At 38.5% G+C, this 19846-nt stretch overlaps 2 protein-coding genes and 1 non-coding gene across 3 annotated transcripts; 2 read left to right on the plus strand and 1 right to left on the minus strand.

The window, feature by feature from the left end:
* Positions 1-261: 261 nt before the first annotated feature.
* CARD6 (caspase recruitment domain family member 6) lies at positions 262-9450 on the minus strand. The gene is given in 5 exon segments (XM_078153205.1): positions 262-4005; positions 4008-4250; positions 7224-7608; positions 7610-7766; positions 9118-9450. Coding segments are annotated over 5 exon segments (2994 nt in total). The 5' UTR covers positions 9384-9450; the 3' UTR covers positions 262-2062.
* Positions 9451-13906: 4456 nt separating this feature from the next.
* RPL37 (ribosomal protein L37) lies at positions 13907-17602 on the plus strand. Its single transcript, XM_020996283.2, has 4 exons — positions 13907-14016; positions 14694-14829; positions 16054-16138; positions 17487-17602. Exons 1-4 carry the CDS (start codon positions 14014-14016, stop codon positions 17554-17556), a joined length of 294 nt encoding a protein of 97 aa, XP_020851942.1. The 5' UTR covers positions 13907-14013; the 3' UTR covers positions 17557-17602.
* On the plus strand, positions 17322-17399 carry LOC144457335 (small nucleolar RNA SNORD72). The gene has a single exon (XR_013486648.1). It is a non-coding gene; the product is annotated as a small nucleolar RNA SNORD72 (small nucleolar RNA).
* Positions 17603-19846: the final 2244 nt, after the last annotated feature.

The following is a 19846-nucleotide window of genomic DNA, read 5'->3' on the forward strand; positions in this document are numbered from 1 at the left end:
CCTTTATTTTTATTCAACACCCCCCAATTGCACCTGAGGCTACTACTGCCCCCCTGAATCATTCTAGTACCCCCCAAGGGGCAGTATCACCCACTTTGGGAACCTCTGTTAACAGAAAATGATCAAGTTTAATAGGTGATCATGAGGAAATATTCCCTTCTGAATCCTTGGGCTGAGTCACTTTACTACGAATTATCTTCCCGCCCAAGTATCTGCAAAAATAAAATTACAGTCTTTTCAGCCTAGAGGGAGCCAGGAGAGTTTAAGTTTAAAATTTGGTCCTTTATTTTGTTTACATGACAATGGATATTAGCTTCAAAAATTATTTTATTCTTCCTTGTGTAAAATACAGACTTTCCTTTAAAAAAAAGTATTTGTTTTGTTTTTACATCACCTTTATTTCTCCCCCTCCCCAGTGATCTCCTCTAGTATAATAGAGGGAAATGGTCCAGACAGTCCTCATCAATGGATTCTCACACCACCACTTGTAATAAAGAATCAAAATGAAAGGGTGTGAGGTTGGGAAGTAGTTCGGTAAAACTAACCAATTCATCGATGAAGTTTAACAATGGATCTGACAAAACATCCAATGTTTCACATCCACAGTCCCCTACTTCTGCAAAGAAGGGAGGGAAGTGCATTTTTTTTCCATCTTTTCCTCAGGGTCAAGCTTGCTTTATTGTATTACACAGTGCTTAGTTTCAGTTTTCATTGGGTATGTTTTCCTGGTCCTGCTTTCTCCTCATGCTCCACTATTCAGTAGAGCTGAATTCATGCTTCATATTCAACCTCATTGACTTTCTATCAACCTATGATTGCCTAAAATGATGTTCTAACTCTTCTCTTCTAGAGCCCCCTATTCTACCACTGCCTTTTCAGCAAAGGACCTCATTTCCTATTTCATTGAGAAAATTGAAGCTGTCCAAAATGAACTCACTTTTTCCATACTCTAAAACATCTATGGTCTCCTATTCTTTCACCCTTTTCCCCATTCTCTGGGGATGAAGCAGCCCTTCTTACCCAGGAAAATAACCCTTCTACTTATGCTCATAATCCCATTCCTGCTCTCTCTCTCTCATCTTCAATCTCTTATTTTCTGGTTCCTTCTACACTAATAGCAAACATATCTATATCTCCCTCATCCTTAAAAGACTTTCTCTTGACTCAACCATCTCTTCAAGCTATTATCCCATAATTTTCCTTCCTTTCACAATCAAATGACTAGAAATCAATCAATCAACAATTATTTATTCAGCACCTACTATGTGTCAGGTACTGTGCTAGGCACTGGAGAAATAAGTACATAGAATTAAACTAATATCTACAGTGCATATCACAGGGCTCTGAAGAGAACAGTCATTTAAAAAATATTTATGGAATGGAATGGAAGAAAATTGTTTCTGTTTCCAAACCTTATGGGATTCTTCCTATTAACAGACAGAGCCTATCAGGGAACACCTACCCTATCCTACTGACACAGTGAGATTGCAAGTGCCCTAAGGCCAGGAATGCCTTTATCCTGGAGAAGATAGAGAAAGAAAATGGGCCCCTTAAATCCAGGCTTCTCATCCTCACCAGTCCAACAAATAACTTAGAGCCAGATTACAGAAGGCCTTGGGAATTTTAATTTTTTCTATAGTCAACGGGAAGCTATTTAAGATTCTCTAGCAATAGAATAACAATCAAAAAAGATCAAGCAGCACATCAGATAAATTAATCTGGCAACTAAGTGGTTATGTGGAATACATAGTAACAGTTAAGGAGACTTAGCTCATAAAAATAATAATAGCTGACATTCATATGTATTTTAAGATTTGCAAAGACCTTTACAAATAGTATCACATTTTATCCTCCCAATAACCCTGGAAGGTAACTTCTAGTATTATTCCCATTTTACAAATAAGAAAACTGAGGCAGACAGAGATTAAGTCCAGGGTCTCATAGCAAGTAAACATCTGAAGTGAGATTTGAACTCAGGTCTTCCTGACTCTAGGTCCAGCATTCAATCCACTGCACTGGTTAGCTGCCTCTTGATAATCAGACTCACTAGATTCTGGAATAATTACTTTCCTCTCCTCTTGGCTCCTCCTTTGGAGCTGGATGGCTTATTTTGAGGAGGCTTGGACTGAGACTTGAGTGATGGTTTGTTATTATAATTGGATGAGCATCCTGTTTGGGAAGCAGGTTTTATGGACTGACCCTGGCGCTGACAGGCAGGCCTTAAGGGTCTCCCAGTTGTTCTGGCTGGTTGAGGTGGCTGGGGTATGGTGCTTCCTATATGACAGGACAATTTCATTGGCTGCCCAGCTGCTCCTGCTGGCTGAGATCTCTGGGTCCCAGATGTTCTTCCTAGCTTTGATCCCTGTGCTTGGGAGGCTGGCCTCCTCGATGTTTCTGCAGCCTGTACTTCTGTAGGCTGGTGTTGTCTTGAACTTGATGCTTGTCTCATAGGTTCCTTGGTCACTCCTACATGTTGGAATCTTGGGTTCCAGAACCACCCTAAATGGAAATTTGGTCTAATAGGTAGAATAGATGTTCCTGATGGCTGTGGTCCTAGGGTTTGCAAATGACCTGCCGGGGAGGTGAATCTACTGGCTCCTAAATTTTTTGACTGAGATCCCTGGTATGGGGCCAGTACAGTTTGAGAAATGAGTCCAGGTGGTCTTACCAAATGCTGTACTGGGGGAGATCTAGAGGATTTCACTAATGCTGCAGCTTGATGAATTCTCTGAGGTTTGCAAGCCCCTCTACCAGGACTTCTGCCTTGTATATTGGCCCTTATATTGTGAAAGGCCAGAGGGCTTAACCATCTGGGCCTAACCCCTGGCCACACATTGGAGCCCATGGAACAGTAGGGTCTCAGAGGAGCCTGGTAAAGATTACCATTCATCATGGTCAGTGGGTGCCTCCAAGCCCATGGGCCAGAGGTAAATGATGAAGTACGGTAGAAAGCATGAGGTTGGGGGTGGACTCCCCTAAAAATCCCAGTCCCTCTTGCAGGTATTTGACACTGGTTTCCTGGCAGATGTGTGGGATAAGTATGGCTCTGGAGTACCTCATCCTCACCTGTGGCTTCACTAAGGGTCCCTTGGACACTTTGGGCTTTCTCACAGTCCTGATCCACCTGGATCCCCAACTCTCTGGCCAATGATGCCATATCTTCCACTGACACATGTCTGAGAGGAGAGCGCATTACCTCCTTCAGGGCTATTTGGAGGCCCTCTGCATGCCTTCCTCTATCCTCCATATCACTCTCCTCTAGAAGCAGTAGTTGTGATGGCTTCAGTTTCAGAATTCTCTGGAATAGTTGGGCTTCCTCACTCTCCCTAGACTGAGGACTGAGAATGAAGTAGCATCTTTCCTTAGCAGATTCTCCTAGAAATGCTAGGAGGTCCCATTCCCTCTCACCTGGACAGTCAATAAAAATGAACATAGCTGAGGAGACCTCCGTTAAAAAGCCAAACTGCATCCAGAATAACTCCAGATCTCCCCTAAGGTTGGCCACAGCCACAGGATCTTGGAAAATGTCAGAATTTTCCTTACCAGCTCCACTGTTAGGGAAACACCAAGTAATCTCAACCATGCCATCAGAGATTTGCCGAGGACATAATGAGGCATGGGAGTCTCAGTGCAGAAAGATGTGGGGAAGCTGCTTTTGGGGAGGGCTGAGTACTGCATTAAGGATCTTGGATTTAGATGAACCACAGCACCCCAATCGAACAAAAGAGATAAGAGGCATTTTCATAAACACTAGAGACTTTACACCAACCTGAGCAGCATCTCCTAGGGAATGTATTGAGTCCTTTGGCACAATGTTCCTCATGGCCTCTAGCATCAAAATGCACTTATTGTTCTCTGCATCTGGTAGCAGCAAGGGAAGGGCAAAGTGACACTTAAACATGTTCCCCAAGACCTCCTGCTGCAAAGAGATGTCAGAACAAAGCATGATGGCACAAAGGACATCAAGGGGATCAATGGTCTCTTTGTCTCTAAGACCCATATTTCAACCTTAGTGATCAGTCCCTCTTTGCTATCCTCATCCATGACTCTCTGGCTGAGGACTGTATCTCTAGCAGTCACATCCAAGGACTGAATTTTTACTAGGAAATTCCAGGCTAAGTCGGCTGGTGTCTGAGGGGTCCAATGACATCCATGGTCCAAGTGGAACTGATGAACAAAACTTGGTAGAAGCTTTCTATTCCTGTCCATTGCCAAACATGACAGGATTTCTTTGAATGTTTTTCTTCTCTCTAAAGAAACAGAGACAACACAGTGAATGGTAAAATGGTCATTAAAAACAAAGTTAACTTTGGTGACTAATTCTTTACGGAATTTATCTATTGCTTAGAGAGAATGTAAATCTGACTTCCAACCAACAAGACATTTCTCCATCCTCAACTTCCTCTCCCAGGGCCTGTCTATCCACAGACACTACAATATAATCTATTTCATTACCCAAACATTTACAATATCCTGAATTCACACACAAAATGGCTAGAGGTTAACAAGATATATATATATATATATATAGATATAGATATATATAAAAATGTAAGTCATATTGGCAAAGATGACACAAAATAAAGGAAAAGGACAAATATTGGAGGGGCTGTGGGAAATCAGCTGATGCACTGTTGGCAAGCCTATGAGGGGGTACAACCATTCTAGAAAGCAATTTAGAATTATACACAAAAGTTACTAATAGTACATACCCTTTCACCTAGCTATACCACTTCAAGACCTACCCTCAAAAGAGATCAAAGAAAGAGGAAATGTGGTAGAAAAACCTGGAAACTAAGAGGATACCCATCAATTGGGGAACGGATGGATAAATTGTGATATATGAATGTGATGGAATATTATTATACTGTAAAAAAAGAGGAAATGGACTATTTCACAGAGATATGAAAAGACTTATGAACTGATACAGAATGAAATAAGTAGAACCAGAAGAACAATTTATACTCTAATATCAATATTATAAAAAGGAACAACTTTGAGGATTTTTATAAACTGATGAAGAATGAAATAAGCAGACCCAAGGAAACAATGTTGTACAATAACAACAACATAATAAAGACAAGCAACTTTGAAAGCTGTAAGAATAATGCAATGATCATCAATGATTCCAAAGGACCAATGATAAAGTATGCTATCCATCTCCCAGCACAGAGGTAAAGAATCCCGGGAACAGAACAATATGTATTTTTTAACATACCTAATGAAGAAAATTGTTTTGCTTGACTATGCATATTTAACACAAGAAATTGATTTTTTTCTTTTTCAGTGAGGTAGGGGATGAGGAGAGAAAGTAGATTTCTGTTCATTACACAAATAAAACTTTAAAAAATTTTTAATAAATAAATTTAGGCAGAGATTCTAACCTCTGCCTAAATGTTAGAAATTTTCCTAAATGGGGGCTCAGAACAATTGTGATTGAACTCATAATGTTTTTTTTTTCTAAAATGAAGTCCTTATGGCCACAGAAGGAACCATTATATTGACCCTAAGCTTAAAACGAAGTGCTTATTGTAACAAGAGCTTACAAGTCTTTTCTTAAAATGTTAATACTTGCCTCTGATTCTATCTAAACTCCAATAGTTGACTTCCAATGTATTTCCTAGCTACTTCTCTTCGAAATAGTGACTGATGTCACAGTGGTGAACCTAATGGGGAGTTGGGAAAATAAGGTCCAAATTAACTTTATGTGTTCAGTGCTGGGAAAAGAATCATTCCTTTTCTACACATGAATTGGATGGGTTATGAGGTCTTGTATAAAGAGAACTGTCTCCTCAGATCTGAAAAGGCCTGTATGATAAAAAGGAATGTAGAGGTCACCTTTCCCTTCAATGTACCCCAAACTTATAAAAGCCATTTATATTTTCCCCAACTCCAATGTAGTATTTGACAATTGATCCTTCAATTTAGTCTAACATTCAACAAGCATTTATTAATACTCTGTGTAGGGCACCTTGCTAAGCACCGGGAATACAAAAACACAAATGAAACAGTCTGTTATCTCAAGGAACTGATATTCAACTGAATGTCTGCATAAAACTGTCTTGAAAAATAATAACTGAGGAAAATGAGGTCTAGCCCCTCCTGCCATTACTATACCACACCTAAAAGTACACAGCATCTATTACACTTCCCTGACTATTAAAAGGGAAATATTTGGCAAAAGATACTTAAAAGGATTTGAGCACTTCAAGATGTTATTATACTTATTACTATTGGTAGATGACATCAAGCCTAGAAGCAATATTTTTTATTAATTTATTTTGATTTATCAACAATCACTTCCATATGCTTTTGAGTTTAAAATTTTTCTCCTCCTTCCTCTCCACCACCCTCCCCAAGACGGCACACAATCTGATATAGGCTATACATATACATTCCTATTAAACATATTTTCACATTAGTGATGTTGTAAGTAAGAATTAGAGCCAATAGGAGGAACCACCAGAAAAAGAAACAAAACTCAACAGAAGAGAAAAAAATAGCAAATAGTATGCTAGAAGCAATATTTTTAAAGTGTGCCCACTTGCTCCAATAATCAATAGTTGTTCCCATTTTAAACATTAGGCCTCTGATCTCCCAAACCTTTTCATGCATCAAAATCCCCTAGTCTAAACTGAATATGGTATAATTTCCCTGAAGAATGAAATGTAATACCCAAATTGAAAAGTTAATAATTTACACTGTGATGTAGTAGACAGAGAGCTCAGAGATGAAGTCTCACCTCTGACAGTGTTTTGTGTGACCTGGAAAATCACTAAATCTCTCAGGACTCAAAGCCTGAACACCAAGTTGAAGAGGAGGTACTGACCTATATTAGGAGAAGATATTTCCTCATCTAGGAGTTCCCTCTATCAATGTAATTACAGGTCTAGTTCCTATTCCTAATTCATAACATGTATGGTGGAAGATGACATATGATACCTCCTGTCTTGCAGACCTGCACCTGGCTATAATCTGACCACTACTATTCAAAAGTTGCAGTTTTTGCCACTTCCCACCATCTATCTCCCTTGCTCCAGGTACTCCTTTCCTGAAATCTCTACCTCTAATGAAAGGACACAGACACAGGGGAGGGTAACAAGGGGTGCTAAGAGTCTGCTATCCTCTGTCCCCCGACTGACTTGTGGCAACATTAAAATTTTATTATTGCTTGTCTTAAATGTTATGGAAATATGTGCGTAGAGATAATTTTATTTCTTTACCTTCTAAATTGGCTGCCGCCTCCTCCTCCTCCGAAGAAACTTCAGTCTCTAAATTCTCACATCTCTGTTCATCATCCGAGTACCCGATCATGTCATTTTCCCCACAATATTCGGTGTACTCCAGATCCACACAGGCTTCCTCTTCCTCTGCTGATTCTGGATCTTCAACATATGCCACAGGTTCTAGATCATCCTTTTCTCCTAAGTATAAATCAGTATCTAGATTCTCACCTTCCCATTCTTCGCCTGAGTACACAACAGCTTCTGGATTTTCATAAGCCTCTTCATCCTCTGAATATACTGTGTCTTCCAGTTCATCTCCTTCCTCTTCCTCCTCCCTGGAGAACAACATGACTGCTGAATTACTAACTCCCTTGTTCCCCCGAAGGCCCAGTAGTTTTCAGATCTTGGCTCTCCTCTTCTAAATACATAAGGACATCAGTATTCTTGCACTGTTTATTTTCAGAGAGTAGAGTAACTTTTGAATTCTTGTTCTCTTCCATAAACATAGTAGTTTCTGTTTTCTCTTGTTTCACAGATTCTGGAAAATAAAATGGATTCTTCTCTCAAACTGAAAAAATGAATTTTCTAATAATTTGGGTTTTGATAACCTTCCACTAGAGAACAGAACAAGGAAGCCTCACTCACTCAGGTAGGACTTGTTCTTCAGCCAAAAATTTTTTTCTGCCACCCAAGGAAACCAGATAAGATTTACTGGACTCCTACAAATTTGCCATCTTTAAGGGACCTAGAGTTAATTAGAAATCTTGACTCATGAACCATATGGAGGTCCCTAAGATCAATTCAGTTTCTCTGGGCCACAGGCACCAGGGACAGCCTAGAGCTGATCCAAGCTTAGACATCCCAAAATGAAATGGCAAATCTCAAAAATAAATAAAGTCTGCATTCCTGTGGCTGTCATAGAATCTGAAAAATAAAGGGACCTTCAGAAGTTATCTCTCTAGCTCTACACCTGTTTTTCCCAAAGCCTTCATTTAAAAAATGCCTGCTATATTTGCAAAGGTCTCTAGGAACAGAGATTCTACCATCTATTGGCAGCCTTAAACAATCTTTATTAAGGAAAATATCTACCAACTCCCTCCCCCACTGCAAGGTAATTCCTTCTCTGGAGGAAAAAAAAAAGAAATTATTATCTGTGTATCCTTAGGAAACTGTGAGAAAAAAAGAAATTATTTGTATTTCTTTAGGAAACTGGACTTACACTAATAGTCACAAAACCTATTCTTCAAATATAAATATGTAGCTATGAGCTCATCATTTCCAAGGCATTTCCAAAATAGCTAGTACGTAATAGCTAACACAGTGTATGAAAAAATATATTTTTTCTGTTGAAAATTAACTGATCCTTATAATAATCAAACTCCTAAGCTTGAAAGTATTAGTAACATGCTCTAATCAAGTGATCTTAGTGTTGAAAATTTCCCAGATTCCCCTAATAAAAAATCTATATTTTTATATATGAAAAATTTATAATAAAAAAATCTGTGATTTATTCTAACATAAATATAAATGTACACAATCAATGCTACGAACCAATCAGAATTCTGGAGAATACACATGTGATAAGTTTACCATCCTTTATATTTGAACTCATTAAAATTAAGATTTTAGGTACCCTGTTTATATTGAAGTTGCATGCCATCTTCCACCTATACCACTGAAACTGATCTATAGAAAAAGAGTAAAAGCTCTTAGGGAGGTAAAGTGTGTAAATCATTCAAAATGAACTTAAAAAGTGTGAGCTCCTCTGAACCTATCAAAAAGAAATTTATCTGTAGGAAAAAGATAGGAAAAAGGTAAAAGCAAACCATTTAAATGCATTACTTCTTCAGAAAATCTAACTAAAAAAGAAAAGTAAAATCTCAACTCAGCAAGGACAGACCACCAACTGGTTGCTGAGTTGGGAAAAGCACTATGTAAACACTCAAGGAACTGCTGACAGCTTTTCTCTCCCATTTTCTGTATCCGAATTAATATCTTCCTACTTTTCTTCAGTGGGTCTGTGATAGTCTCCAAGATTTCATACTCCTTTTCAGAAATTAGCCTCTGAGAAGTTAATGTATCTAACAAAGAATCAGGATCTTGCTGCAGAATTTTAACTAACTTTTGTCTTTCCTTTTCAATGACTGCAGAAGCCATAATCGGAATAGTCACTGTTCCTCCTTTCACTCCACTTGGAAACAGATTGTGAAAGTAGTTCTGGAGCAGTCATCTGAAATGAGATAGTCTGGCTTTTAATAGATCCATACAGTTGATAGTCATTTACCCATGACATTAAAAGCCACCAATTTTCCCAACATACAATCACACTATCTCCTGCCCTCAACTATGTATTTCAAATATCCCTTGCTCTCAACTATTTCTTTCTTGCATACTACCTCCACTTTCTCAACACCCACCATATCCTTCAAAAAAAAAAGTAATAAACAATAATCGACACATTTATACAGTACTTTGAAGTTAGCAAAGTATTTTGCAAACATTGCTTCTTTCCATCTTCACAACAATCCCGTAAAGCAAGAGCTGTCTTTGGGGGCAGAAACCAGATTGCCAGGGTTAAGAAATCAGCTGCCAATGAGTCAGTCAGTAGAGTCAGGAAGTGCTGAATGTAAGCTCTTGAGCAACGTAAACTCCTTAAAGGGGAAGTATTTCAGTTTCATCTTTACCCAGATGACCTTGCATGTAACAAATGCTAAATTATATTGAATTGAGTGTAGCAAATCCATTCACAGAGCCATTAGGGCAGAGGTGTCATATATGACAGCCAGTAAGACACCAGAACAAGATTAACATGTAACTGGAAAATATTTAACAAAATAAGTAAAAATACAGGAGAACACAGATAATGGAAACATGGTTTTCTAAGTCAATAAGGCCAGAAAGGATCCTTATATTTGAGTTTGACACCATCTCAATGGAGTATTATTGTAATGTCCATTTCCTCAGTGGATAAATGGTGACTTTTTAATAGACTTTTAAAAAAAGTTTCATTGCTATCTTTTGTTTTTATATCATCTATATTTCCCAGAGCAAAACCTACCAGCATATTGAAAAAGTCTGACATTTTATATTTGTTAATACATAAATATATATGTACGTGTGTGTACATATATATATATATATAAAATTCTGTTCCAAAGCACTTTTAAAATAACTTATTTATTCTCACAACACCATTAGAAGGTAGACACTATTATTATTCCCATTTTACAAGGATCAGAAAACTGAGGCTGAGGTTAAGTGACTTGCCCAGGATCACACAACTAGTGTTTGAGAGAGGACCTGAAATCAGGTCTTCCTGACTCCAAGACAAAAAGCACTCTATCCACTGGGTCCAATCGTTCCTGGTTTTACAAAGAAGGGAGATGCTTTTTCATATCTTTTCTTTGGTAATACCTTTTTAAGTTTGATCATTATTATTTCACAGCATTCAGTTTTACTGTTCTTTCCATTTACATTGTTGTAAACATTGTGTGTATTTTTCCTGGTTCCCTTAAGTTCATTTTGTATCAGTTCATAGTCTTCCCATGCTATTCTTTTCTTGAAAGGACAAATTATCAAAGAATTTGAATAGAAAATTTCTTAAGAGGAAACAAATTATTAATGATCATTTCTAAACATATTTAATTAAAACTTTTTAATAATTAGAAAAATTAAAATTAAAACAGCTTTGAGGCACCATTTTTTTCTCCTTCGTAACTTTCCTATTTCTGTCAAAGAAACCACCATTCTCATCAGCCAGGTTCATAATTTCAGTACTATGTGACAGATAATAATTGTAAAGCACTTAGTACATACAGTACCTGGAACATAGTAAGAGCTCCATAAACGTTAGCAATTATTATTAATTATAGTTTTGTTTATTTATATATATATAACTTTCTTTACATAGACTGTAACACCCTTGAAAACAGAGGCTGTTTCAGTTCTTTCTTTTTATTTCCATCACCCAGCACAGGGCATGGTGGAAAAGTCAAAAAAAGTCCCAAAAGTAGTACAACCAGGAGAGAAATTAGATGTTTGGAGTTGAGCCTCCTCCTTAAACGGAGGTTTTGTAATTTATAGCTCCATCCTCCAATCAGAAGGACAGAGAGCAGTGATGAGGTGAAGCAACAAAGGTAATAGGAGCCCATTTATGCAGCCCCATCATCCACCATTCTATTAGGCTTTGAGTAACTATAATTTTATCGTATCTTATGCTTTTATTTGGACTGAGTGTGGGAGGGAGGTTTTTGAAGGCATTATTAGGGAATTCCTTCCACAATCACTTCCTCCACCTAAAAGTGAAGACTATGACTCAATAAATTCTAGGGAGTGAGGTGAGACACACAAAGCTAAAGTGAATAGTGTCAGAAGAGATTTGAAGCCAGATTTTCCCAATTCCAAGCCCAGCCCAGAGGTCTGTTCATATCAGGCTGCCTCTTGTGGAGGTTACTTAATGTATAATAACGAATTACATATATATATATGTATGTATATATATATATATATACACATATATGTATGTATATATATACACATATATATGTATGTATATATACACATATATATGTATGTATATATATATACACATATATATGTATGTATATATATATATACACATATATGTATGTATATATATATATACACATATATATGTGTATATATATATATGTATATATATATATACATATATATATATGTAGGACAAAAAGGACATATATATGACAAAACTTCAGATGGAACCCCATTCCACATTTGAGTTTCTTTGCTTCTTCTTACGGTTTCCATTATTAAATCTTTTTTTTTAAATAAGCCACAACTCATTAAAAAGCAACTGCTCTTGTAACAACACACCAGCCTAATCTGATGGTTACAATGGCCTTTAGTTTTATACTATTAGCACTCAATCTTGTCTATACTCTGGGATGCTCTTTGTTGAGGCCCTGCTGCCCCTCTTCTAAGTATCTAGCCTAGATATTTAGTACCTAGATACTCAGATACTCCCTAGGAGGGATTCCTAGCTTAGGGTTCATCGACTCGAGTCAAATAGTTTATTTAATTCAACACGGACCTTAAAACGCTTCAGGCACTTTATTAGGCAAGGAATTACAAAGACAAAAAAAGGCAGAGTTCTAGCCTTCCAAGAGCTTATATTCCACATATTTTTTAAAATCCTTGTTGCACAATAAAAATTAAATACAAAATACAAAACAATTAGATACAAAGTAATCTGTGGAGTGGCTCCAGGGGCTTTTTCTTGCGTCGATAGAAACTGAAGTAATTAGTACAAATTTCAAGTAGGAATGAGTGCTTGAATTGAGTTTTGAAGGAAGCTAGAGACTCTACAAGGTCAAATAAAAAGGAAGTACATTCCAGATATGACAATCCTCCAGATCCTCCAGTTTAAAGGCAGAAGGTAGGAAATAAAATGTCCTTAAAGGGATCTGTAGGTTATAACAGCCCGTTTGGCTGAAGCCTATGAGTGTGTAATGTGTAATCAAGAAATATCTTGCTGGAGTTCTTGGGCTCTTTTTTCCTTAACTTTTTTTTTATGCACTCCTTTGGCAGTTTAGTGAAGCTTATGGATCCCTTCTCACAAGTTTTTAAATGCATAAAATAAAATCCATAATATTACAGTGGAAACCATTTACACTTAAATAGTTATTGCGATACTAAACAAGACAAGTTCGAAGTCCTCAGGTTAAGAATTTCTGCTGATATCACAGATATAGAGTTGGAAGGGTCCTCAGAGGCCATCCAGTCCAGGGGTTCTTTTTCATCCGGGATTTGTGAATGTTTACTTTTCGAATATCTTTACAACTTTATTTCAGCATAATTGGTTTCCTTCGTAATCCAATGAATTTTATTTAATGCATTAAAAAACTTTATTCTGAGAAAGGATCTAGGGGCAGCTGGGTGGTGCAGTGGATAGAGCCCTGGCCCTGAAGTTAGGAGGACCTGAGTTCAAATCCGACCTCAGACCAAACACTTGACACTTACTAGCTGTGTGACCCTGGGCAAGTCACTTAACCCCAGTTTCCAAAAAATATATATATATATATATATATAAACTTCACCAGAACACCAAAGGGATCCATGATTCAAAAAAAAGGTAAAGAACCCCAGATCGAATGCTAAAGCGCTTTGTAAGGCGCTTAGCACACTGCCTAGCACACAGCCGGAGCTCGACAAATGCTTGTTCTCGCTTTCCTCTTTCCTAATCTAGTTCAAAGCCCTCATTTTGCAAAACGGGAAGCTGAGGAGCAGAGAGAGGTAGACAGCTCAAAGCCACGGCGGCTCCTCCCCCCGTCCAACTCACGTCACCGCGCGCCTGGCGCCGGCCTGGGCAGAGTCTTAAAAACCGAGAAACCGGCGTTTTATCCCGGGGGCGTCCGCGCTGTCTTCGCTCCCGGGAGGCTGCACACGGACGAGCCGGGCTCGCGTCAGCGCCCACTGAGTATAGTGATCTGGCGACAGTTACGAGACACAGAAGCCAGACAGGTCGCAGAGACACAACTGGCCCTACATCCGGGAACCGGAAGAAACGCGGGGCGGCGCCGCTTCCCTCCTGAGAGACAAGAATGCGGACCAATCGGCGCTGAGCCCAGGCCAGCTCCTCTCCTTACCCTCCCCCTCCCCTTGTCCCTCTCCTTTCTCCGCCGACGGAACCTTTTCCAAGGTGCACCGTGGCCGGCGGAAGTGCTGTCTTGGCGGAAGCCCTACGAACTTGATATAGCGGAAGTGTTCTTTCTCTTCCGTTCTTTTTGGTCCCGACGGCAGGAGGAAGATGGTGAGTTTTGCCTTCGGGTTGACGTGGTATCTGTGTCCATCCTCCCTCCCCGAGTGGCTGCGGCGTCCAGCAGTGGCTGCAGTGGCGTCTGCGGGCATCGAGAAGGGGGATCCGGCGGAAAGCCGGGAAGGAGAGCCTGAAATCAAAAGTCTGGGCTCCTAGGAGTTCCAGGGGCGGTTTTTCCTTGGGCTGAGCCCTGGTTCCGGCGAAGCTTCACGGCCCACCCGGGCGGGAGCCCCACGCTGTCCCTTGAGGTCGGGACGCGGCCTAGGCCGGGAACTGCTAAGGACTGGTCGGGCTGTTCGGTCATACCGAGGCCCGCGGCGTGGAACAAGTGCTCGGCCTGACCTGATGTAGTGGGGAACGGGGACAAGTTTGGGAGAGCGAAGGACTCTGATGGTGTGAGGGTGTCCTAAAGAGAGACTAGCGTTTCTCTATTTCTCAGCCCTCCCATTCTGCCGCGAAATAACCCTCCCAAGTTCCCACCATTGGAGCAGAGGAGGCCTTGCATGTTCAAGGTGGAATTGCTTCAGTAAGATTTGAAAATTGAGTAGTTCGCCAGGCGCAGATCCTTCGGAATTTGTGTGTCATTCTAACATCACAGCGCATAGCGTTTGCTTCCATTTTTTCTTGCGATGAATTGTGCTGCATCACAGTTTCGAATATTTGTTTTCTAGACGAAGGGGACGTCTTCGTTTGGTAAGCGCCGGAATAAGACGCACACTTTGTGCCGTCGTTGTGGTTCTAAGGCATACCATCTTCAGAAGTCAACATGTGGCAAATGTGGATATCCTGCTAAACGCAAGAGAAAGTGTAAGTTCTCATTGTAGTGGGCATTCCTGAAGGAAAGGGGCGTTGTTCACTTTTTTTTTTTGAGAGTAGTGCTTGGTAGTTGCACAGGCTTGGCCCGTTAAAAATAGTTCCTGTTCCATGTGTACAGATTGAATAAGGACGGAATGAGGCTAAGTGGAGTTTAAAGTTGCTAAGGCAAATGAGTAGAGACTACTGTTTCGAGAGAGTCAATTCTTAGGAAAATATAACCCTTTGACATGGAAAATCAGAGTATAATAGAATGTTGAACACTTTAAGACAGAGGAGGAGGATTCAAATCGCTGCTCTGTTATGTGATGTTGGACAAAATTGTTTAACTGCGTTGAACCTCAATATCCTCATCTGTGGAATGGGTAGAGATAATAGGTGACCTACCTCTGAGACTTAAATCTAGACTTCTAAAAATAAGAGAAATTATTGACCTGGATATCTTTAATTGGAAGAAAAGCTTTCAGGTATAAAGTTTTTTATTTCGAAACACTAGAAAGGAGTGATTAGTACAAAAGATGGACAAAAATAATTTTACTTAATTTGTACAGCAAAAGAGGAAATTCTTGAACTGGTGCAAATTTAGTACTCATTAAGTCACTGCTGGTTACTGAAGAACTGTTGATAATCACTTGGAAAAATAAAACACTAACCAGAGCTGCAGGTTAAAATAACTTTGAGATATTACCATTAGAATAAGTGTTGGCTTTCTTCAAGGCTCAACTCAAATGCCACCTTTTAACGGAAACATTGATTTCTTTACAGTTTTTTTCCTCCTAATCCTTATGATTATTTTGTATATATTATCTACATGATCATTTCCCACCCCCATCCCTCTGACAACAGCAATTGGTTTTCTCCCTTTGTATCCCTGGAACTTTGCGTGTGAGCTGATTTTTTTTTTGTTTAAGAGTTGTTTGGGCAGTTGGGGAAACAGTCCTAATTAAGTGAACAAAACAGAATCTGCATGCCCTGACTTAATTAGCCAAAAACGTAATGCAAATAGAAATGGTCAAGAGGGTCTACAAATCTGATGTTTTGTTGATATTTATTTCTCTTTTTTTGTTGAAATAAAGAGTGATTATTTTATGCTTTACCATCTTTAAGAAGTATTGATGAAAATTTGATAACAGGTAGAAGGGGTCGTAGAAAATAATATTAGGGAAATAGACTATTTGGAGATTCGAAGGCTTGAATTATTTTTACTTTGTGTCCTAGATAATTGGAGTGCAAAGGCTAAGCGACGAAACACCACTGGTACTGGTCGAATGAGGCACCTAAAAATTGTCTATCGCCGATTCCGGTACAATTTTATGTTTTCTTATTGAGCTTTAAGACAGAACAAAATCACTAATAGTTCCTCTTGTGTTTAAGTAGAATCATCTTAAGGGTATTATCTCCAACAGTGACTTACAATTTTTGGATAATTTGTGGGTTACTAAAAATGGGCTTTGCTTTTTTTCACCCTGCTGCATGAAATATGGGTATCCAGTGAAAAGCATACCATTTGCCAGAGCTTTCTGTGAGGAAGAGTTTGCCTATGGGGAACTCCCAACATGAGTCTTTTAAGTTTTGCACTCTGGGCCACCCAAGATGCAAGTTTACTTATCAAAATGGGTGTGGGCTCTGAATTCTAGACAAATGATTCAATACAAAGCAATAGAGGGATACGAAATAGTTACAAATAATCCACAAATAGTTACAAATAATCCACAAAGGCAGTGCTTTGGGGAGATGCAGTTTGTTTTTGTTATTTTTTTTCCATTCTGCTTACAACTTTTAAGGGCAAAAAAAGAAAAGAAATATTTAGGGTTATAACTAGGCTTTGGTTCATTGTTTTTATGCCTAGAATCAAAGTGAGATTCCGGAAGTTATAACCATAATCTATTAATGCAGTGTGTTAATGTCAGGGTTACGTTTTCAAAAGTCTTTACTCTGGTGGGCAGCTGGGTGGTGCAGTGGATAGAGCCCTGGCCCTGAAGTCAGGAGGACCTGAGTTCAAATGTGGCCTCAGGCCAAACACTTGACACTTACTGGCTGTGTGACCCTGGGCAAGTCCCTTAACCCCAATTGCCTCACCAAAAAAGCAAAAAAATTAAAAAAAATAAAAAGATATTTGATGCTAACATCCCAGGCATAGTTCATTTGTCTAAAAAAGAAATTCTTGACAGTGCAATTCAGAAATGGAAATCCTTATGACAAATTAATTATCCTCTCAAAATTTTTAGGATCTTAGGCTTGAGTAGATGTGGAGTTTATAAACAGCCATTACATTTCCTACCTATATAAACATGAGCCAGCTAACCTTACTGCTGAGCTTTTGTTTAGGGGAAAATACAGTATTGGTGCACATTAAATCTAGCATTAAAGTATTTTATAGTCATTGGATTTTTAAAAATAAATTCTACTGTTCAATATAGTGTGTTCCTGAAACATTACTCTTTCCTTTTTAAAAAATGAGTAGGCTAGCAACTGGAATTGTTTGCAGCTTATCCGTGATGCACTTTTAAAAATGTCTGAACATATGAATTAATAGTGATTTCAGCATTTACCTGAGATAAGCTAAGTGAAATATTTTTTAGAATATACTTTTTTAAAATAACCTAAAAAACTAAAACAATTTTTAAATTTATTTTCTTCAAATGCCATAGGAATGGATTCCGTGAAGGAACAACACCTAAACCCAAGAGAGCAGCTGTTGCAGCATCTAGTTCATCTTGAGGATTCAACTGTTTGTTAAAATAAATGTCCTGAATGAAAAAAGTAATTGTGGTCAGTTTCATTTGATCCATTAATCACTTTAGTCAGATTATTGGGTTTTTGTATGATTTGGTGGGTTCTAGCTTGTGGATGCTTAATAACCAAGAGCTAGACTTAGTAATACGATTTCATCTTAGATCATTTTGGTTTTTGTTTGTGACCTAAGATGTGAGAAGTTAGTGTTAGGACATAAAGAGGAATGAAATCCAAGGCCGAAGGCCACATCCCACCCCCACACTCTTTTGCTGTGTAACCCATGGGCACTTGGCACTCCCATCTAGTAGCTACTTCACGGGATTGTTGTGAAGTTTAAATGAGATGATGTATATAAATGCGTTACAAACTTTGAAATACTGTATAAATATTAGCCTGACGTAGTAACTAGACTCCTTTTTGTGCTGTTTAGCAAAGCAACTTGATATCTGGCAAGAAAGAGCCAGAGGTGTTTTCACAGCTCTAAATTAGCTTGGCTTGTGCTAACAAAGCTTAAACTGGAACGGGGACAAGGCACAATGGAAAGTGCTACATTTGGAATCAGGGCATCTGGGTTTATTCCAGCTCTGCTATCTATTTCCTTCTTTTTTCATCTCGTACAATATGCCACTTGGGGTATGTTGGTTGTCCATCTCTAATTCCTCAGTCTCATTATACATATACCATGTGCGTGGATAATGCAGTGTTTGTATTCCATTTACAGGATAGGGTATCAACCTTGTTTTAGATAAATGGCTTCTGTATTAAGAATGTATTTGGAAAGTTTACAGAATTTTTGTTTTATTAAATTGAAACAGTATGTCACAATGGAATTTTAAATACTAGAATGGGTTTCTTGCATTTTAGGGGAAGGGGCACTTTAATTATACATTGCTTATCAATGTTCTGAGGGATTAGGTGTTGGTAATGTAAATGAAAAACTTATCCTTACCTTTTGAAGGAAGCTGAATATTTTACCACTGAGTAAAGGAATGTTTTATAGGGCAAGTAGCTAGCAGGGCAGTTCCATTGCTGATGTATTAGTGACCTTGGTCTCCATGGTTTCTTTATGATTTTGTCCAGGAGTATTCAAAAGTTTAATAGGAAATTTAGTACTGGCTTTGCAATTTTGCAGATTTATAAATTTGAATTTGAACCCAGCTCATGCCTCTCTATCCCTGGGCAAATTGCTTCTGGGCCTTAGTTGTTTCATCTGTAAACTGGGAAGATGGAATTAATTGGACTGACCTCTGAGGTACCTTTTGGCTCTAAATCTATGATTCTGCACTTTTAATCTCTTGTTGATATTTGGATGTTCTGATTTGTGTTTGCAAGTTCCACAACAATGGAAAGGATTTCACCATTTTGTTTCCATTATGCATTTATTCAACTGAAAATGTTATATTCTGACCTAGGTTATGTTTTTCTCAATAACTAATGCAGTACATTGCAAATGTTCTTATTAGGTACATCATAAACCCTGTGAAGTAGATATTGTCGGTACTACATTTTACAAGTGAGACAACAAGGCTGGTGACAGATGACTTGCCCATCTGTGGTCACACACCTGGTGTATATTAGAGACAGAATTAGGAGTTTACTCTTTCCATTCAAAGGAATGTCTAAGTGCAATAAGACATTGCTCAGCCTTAAATAATTTGTATAAAGTCTGAGGCAGGATTTGACATCTAGGTATAAATCGGTAAACCTCTGTTAAGTACTTGCTGATCCCTGGGAGATAAAAAGACAAATGAAAAGGTCTCTGCCCTCAAGGACCTTACCTACCATTTGGAAAGATAGAAAAAATACAAAAATTGATAAACCAACATGGGGAATCCTTTGAACAGCTGGGGCACTCAGTAAAAAGTTCTTATAGGAAGTAGCTTTTAGAGTAGTTTTGAAGAACAGTAGAATGACGAATTTGAAAATTAATTAATCAGCAATGACCACAACCCAAAAAAATGACCACATGATGAAATGAGTTCTTCACGTCCACATTCAAGAACTGATAAAAATGGAAGCATGTTTTGGTTTTCTGTTGTTTTGTTTTCCGGGGTGGGAGGGGGGAGTGTTGGGGCAGGGGAGCATGCTTAATACCTAGAATTTGTTTTAAATGACTAATTGTAATAGATTTTGTTTTCTGGTTTTCATGGAGGAGGGAAGGAAGAATTCAGAACTGAAAATTTAAAAATTAAGGAAGCCAGAGCTTCTGAGATAAATATGCATGTATATATGATTTTTCCTTATAAGATAGGGTAGTATACCTATCGGCATATGT

The sequence above is a fragment of the Phascolarctos cinereus genome, unplaced genomic scaffold (genome assembly GCF_003287225.1).
Source record: "Phascolarctos cinereus isolate Bilbo 61053 unplaced genomic scaffold, phaCin_HiC Scaffold_4;HRSCAF=312, whole genome shotgun sequence".
NCBI classification, from domain to species: Eukaryota; Metazoa; Chordata; class Mammalia; order Diprotodontia; family Phascolarctidae; genus Phascolarctos; species Phascolarctos cinereus.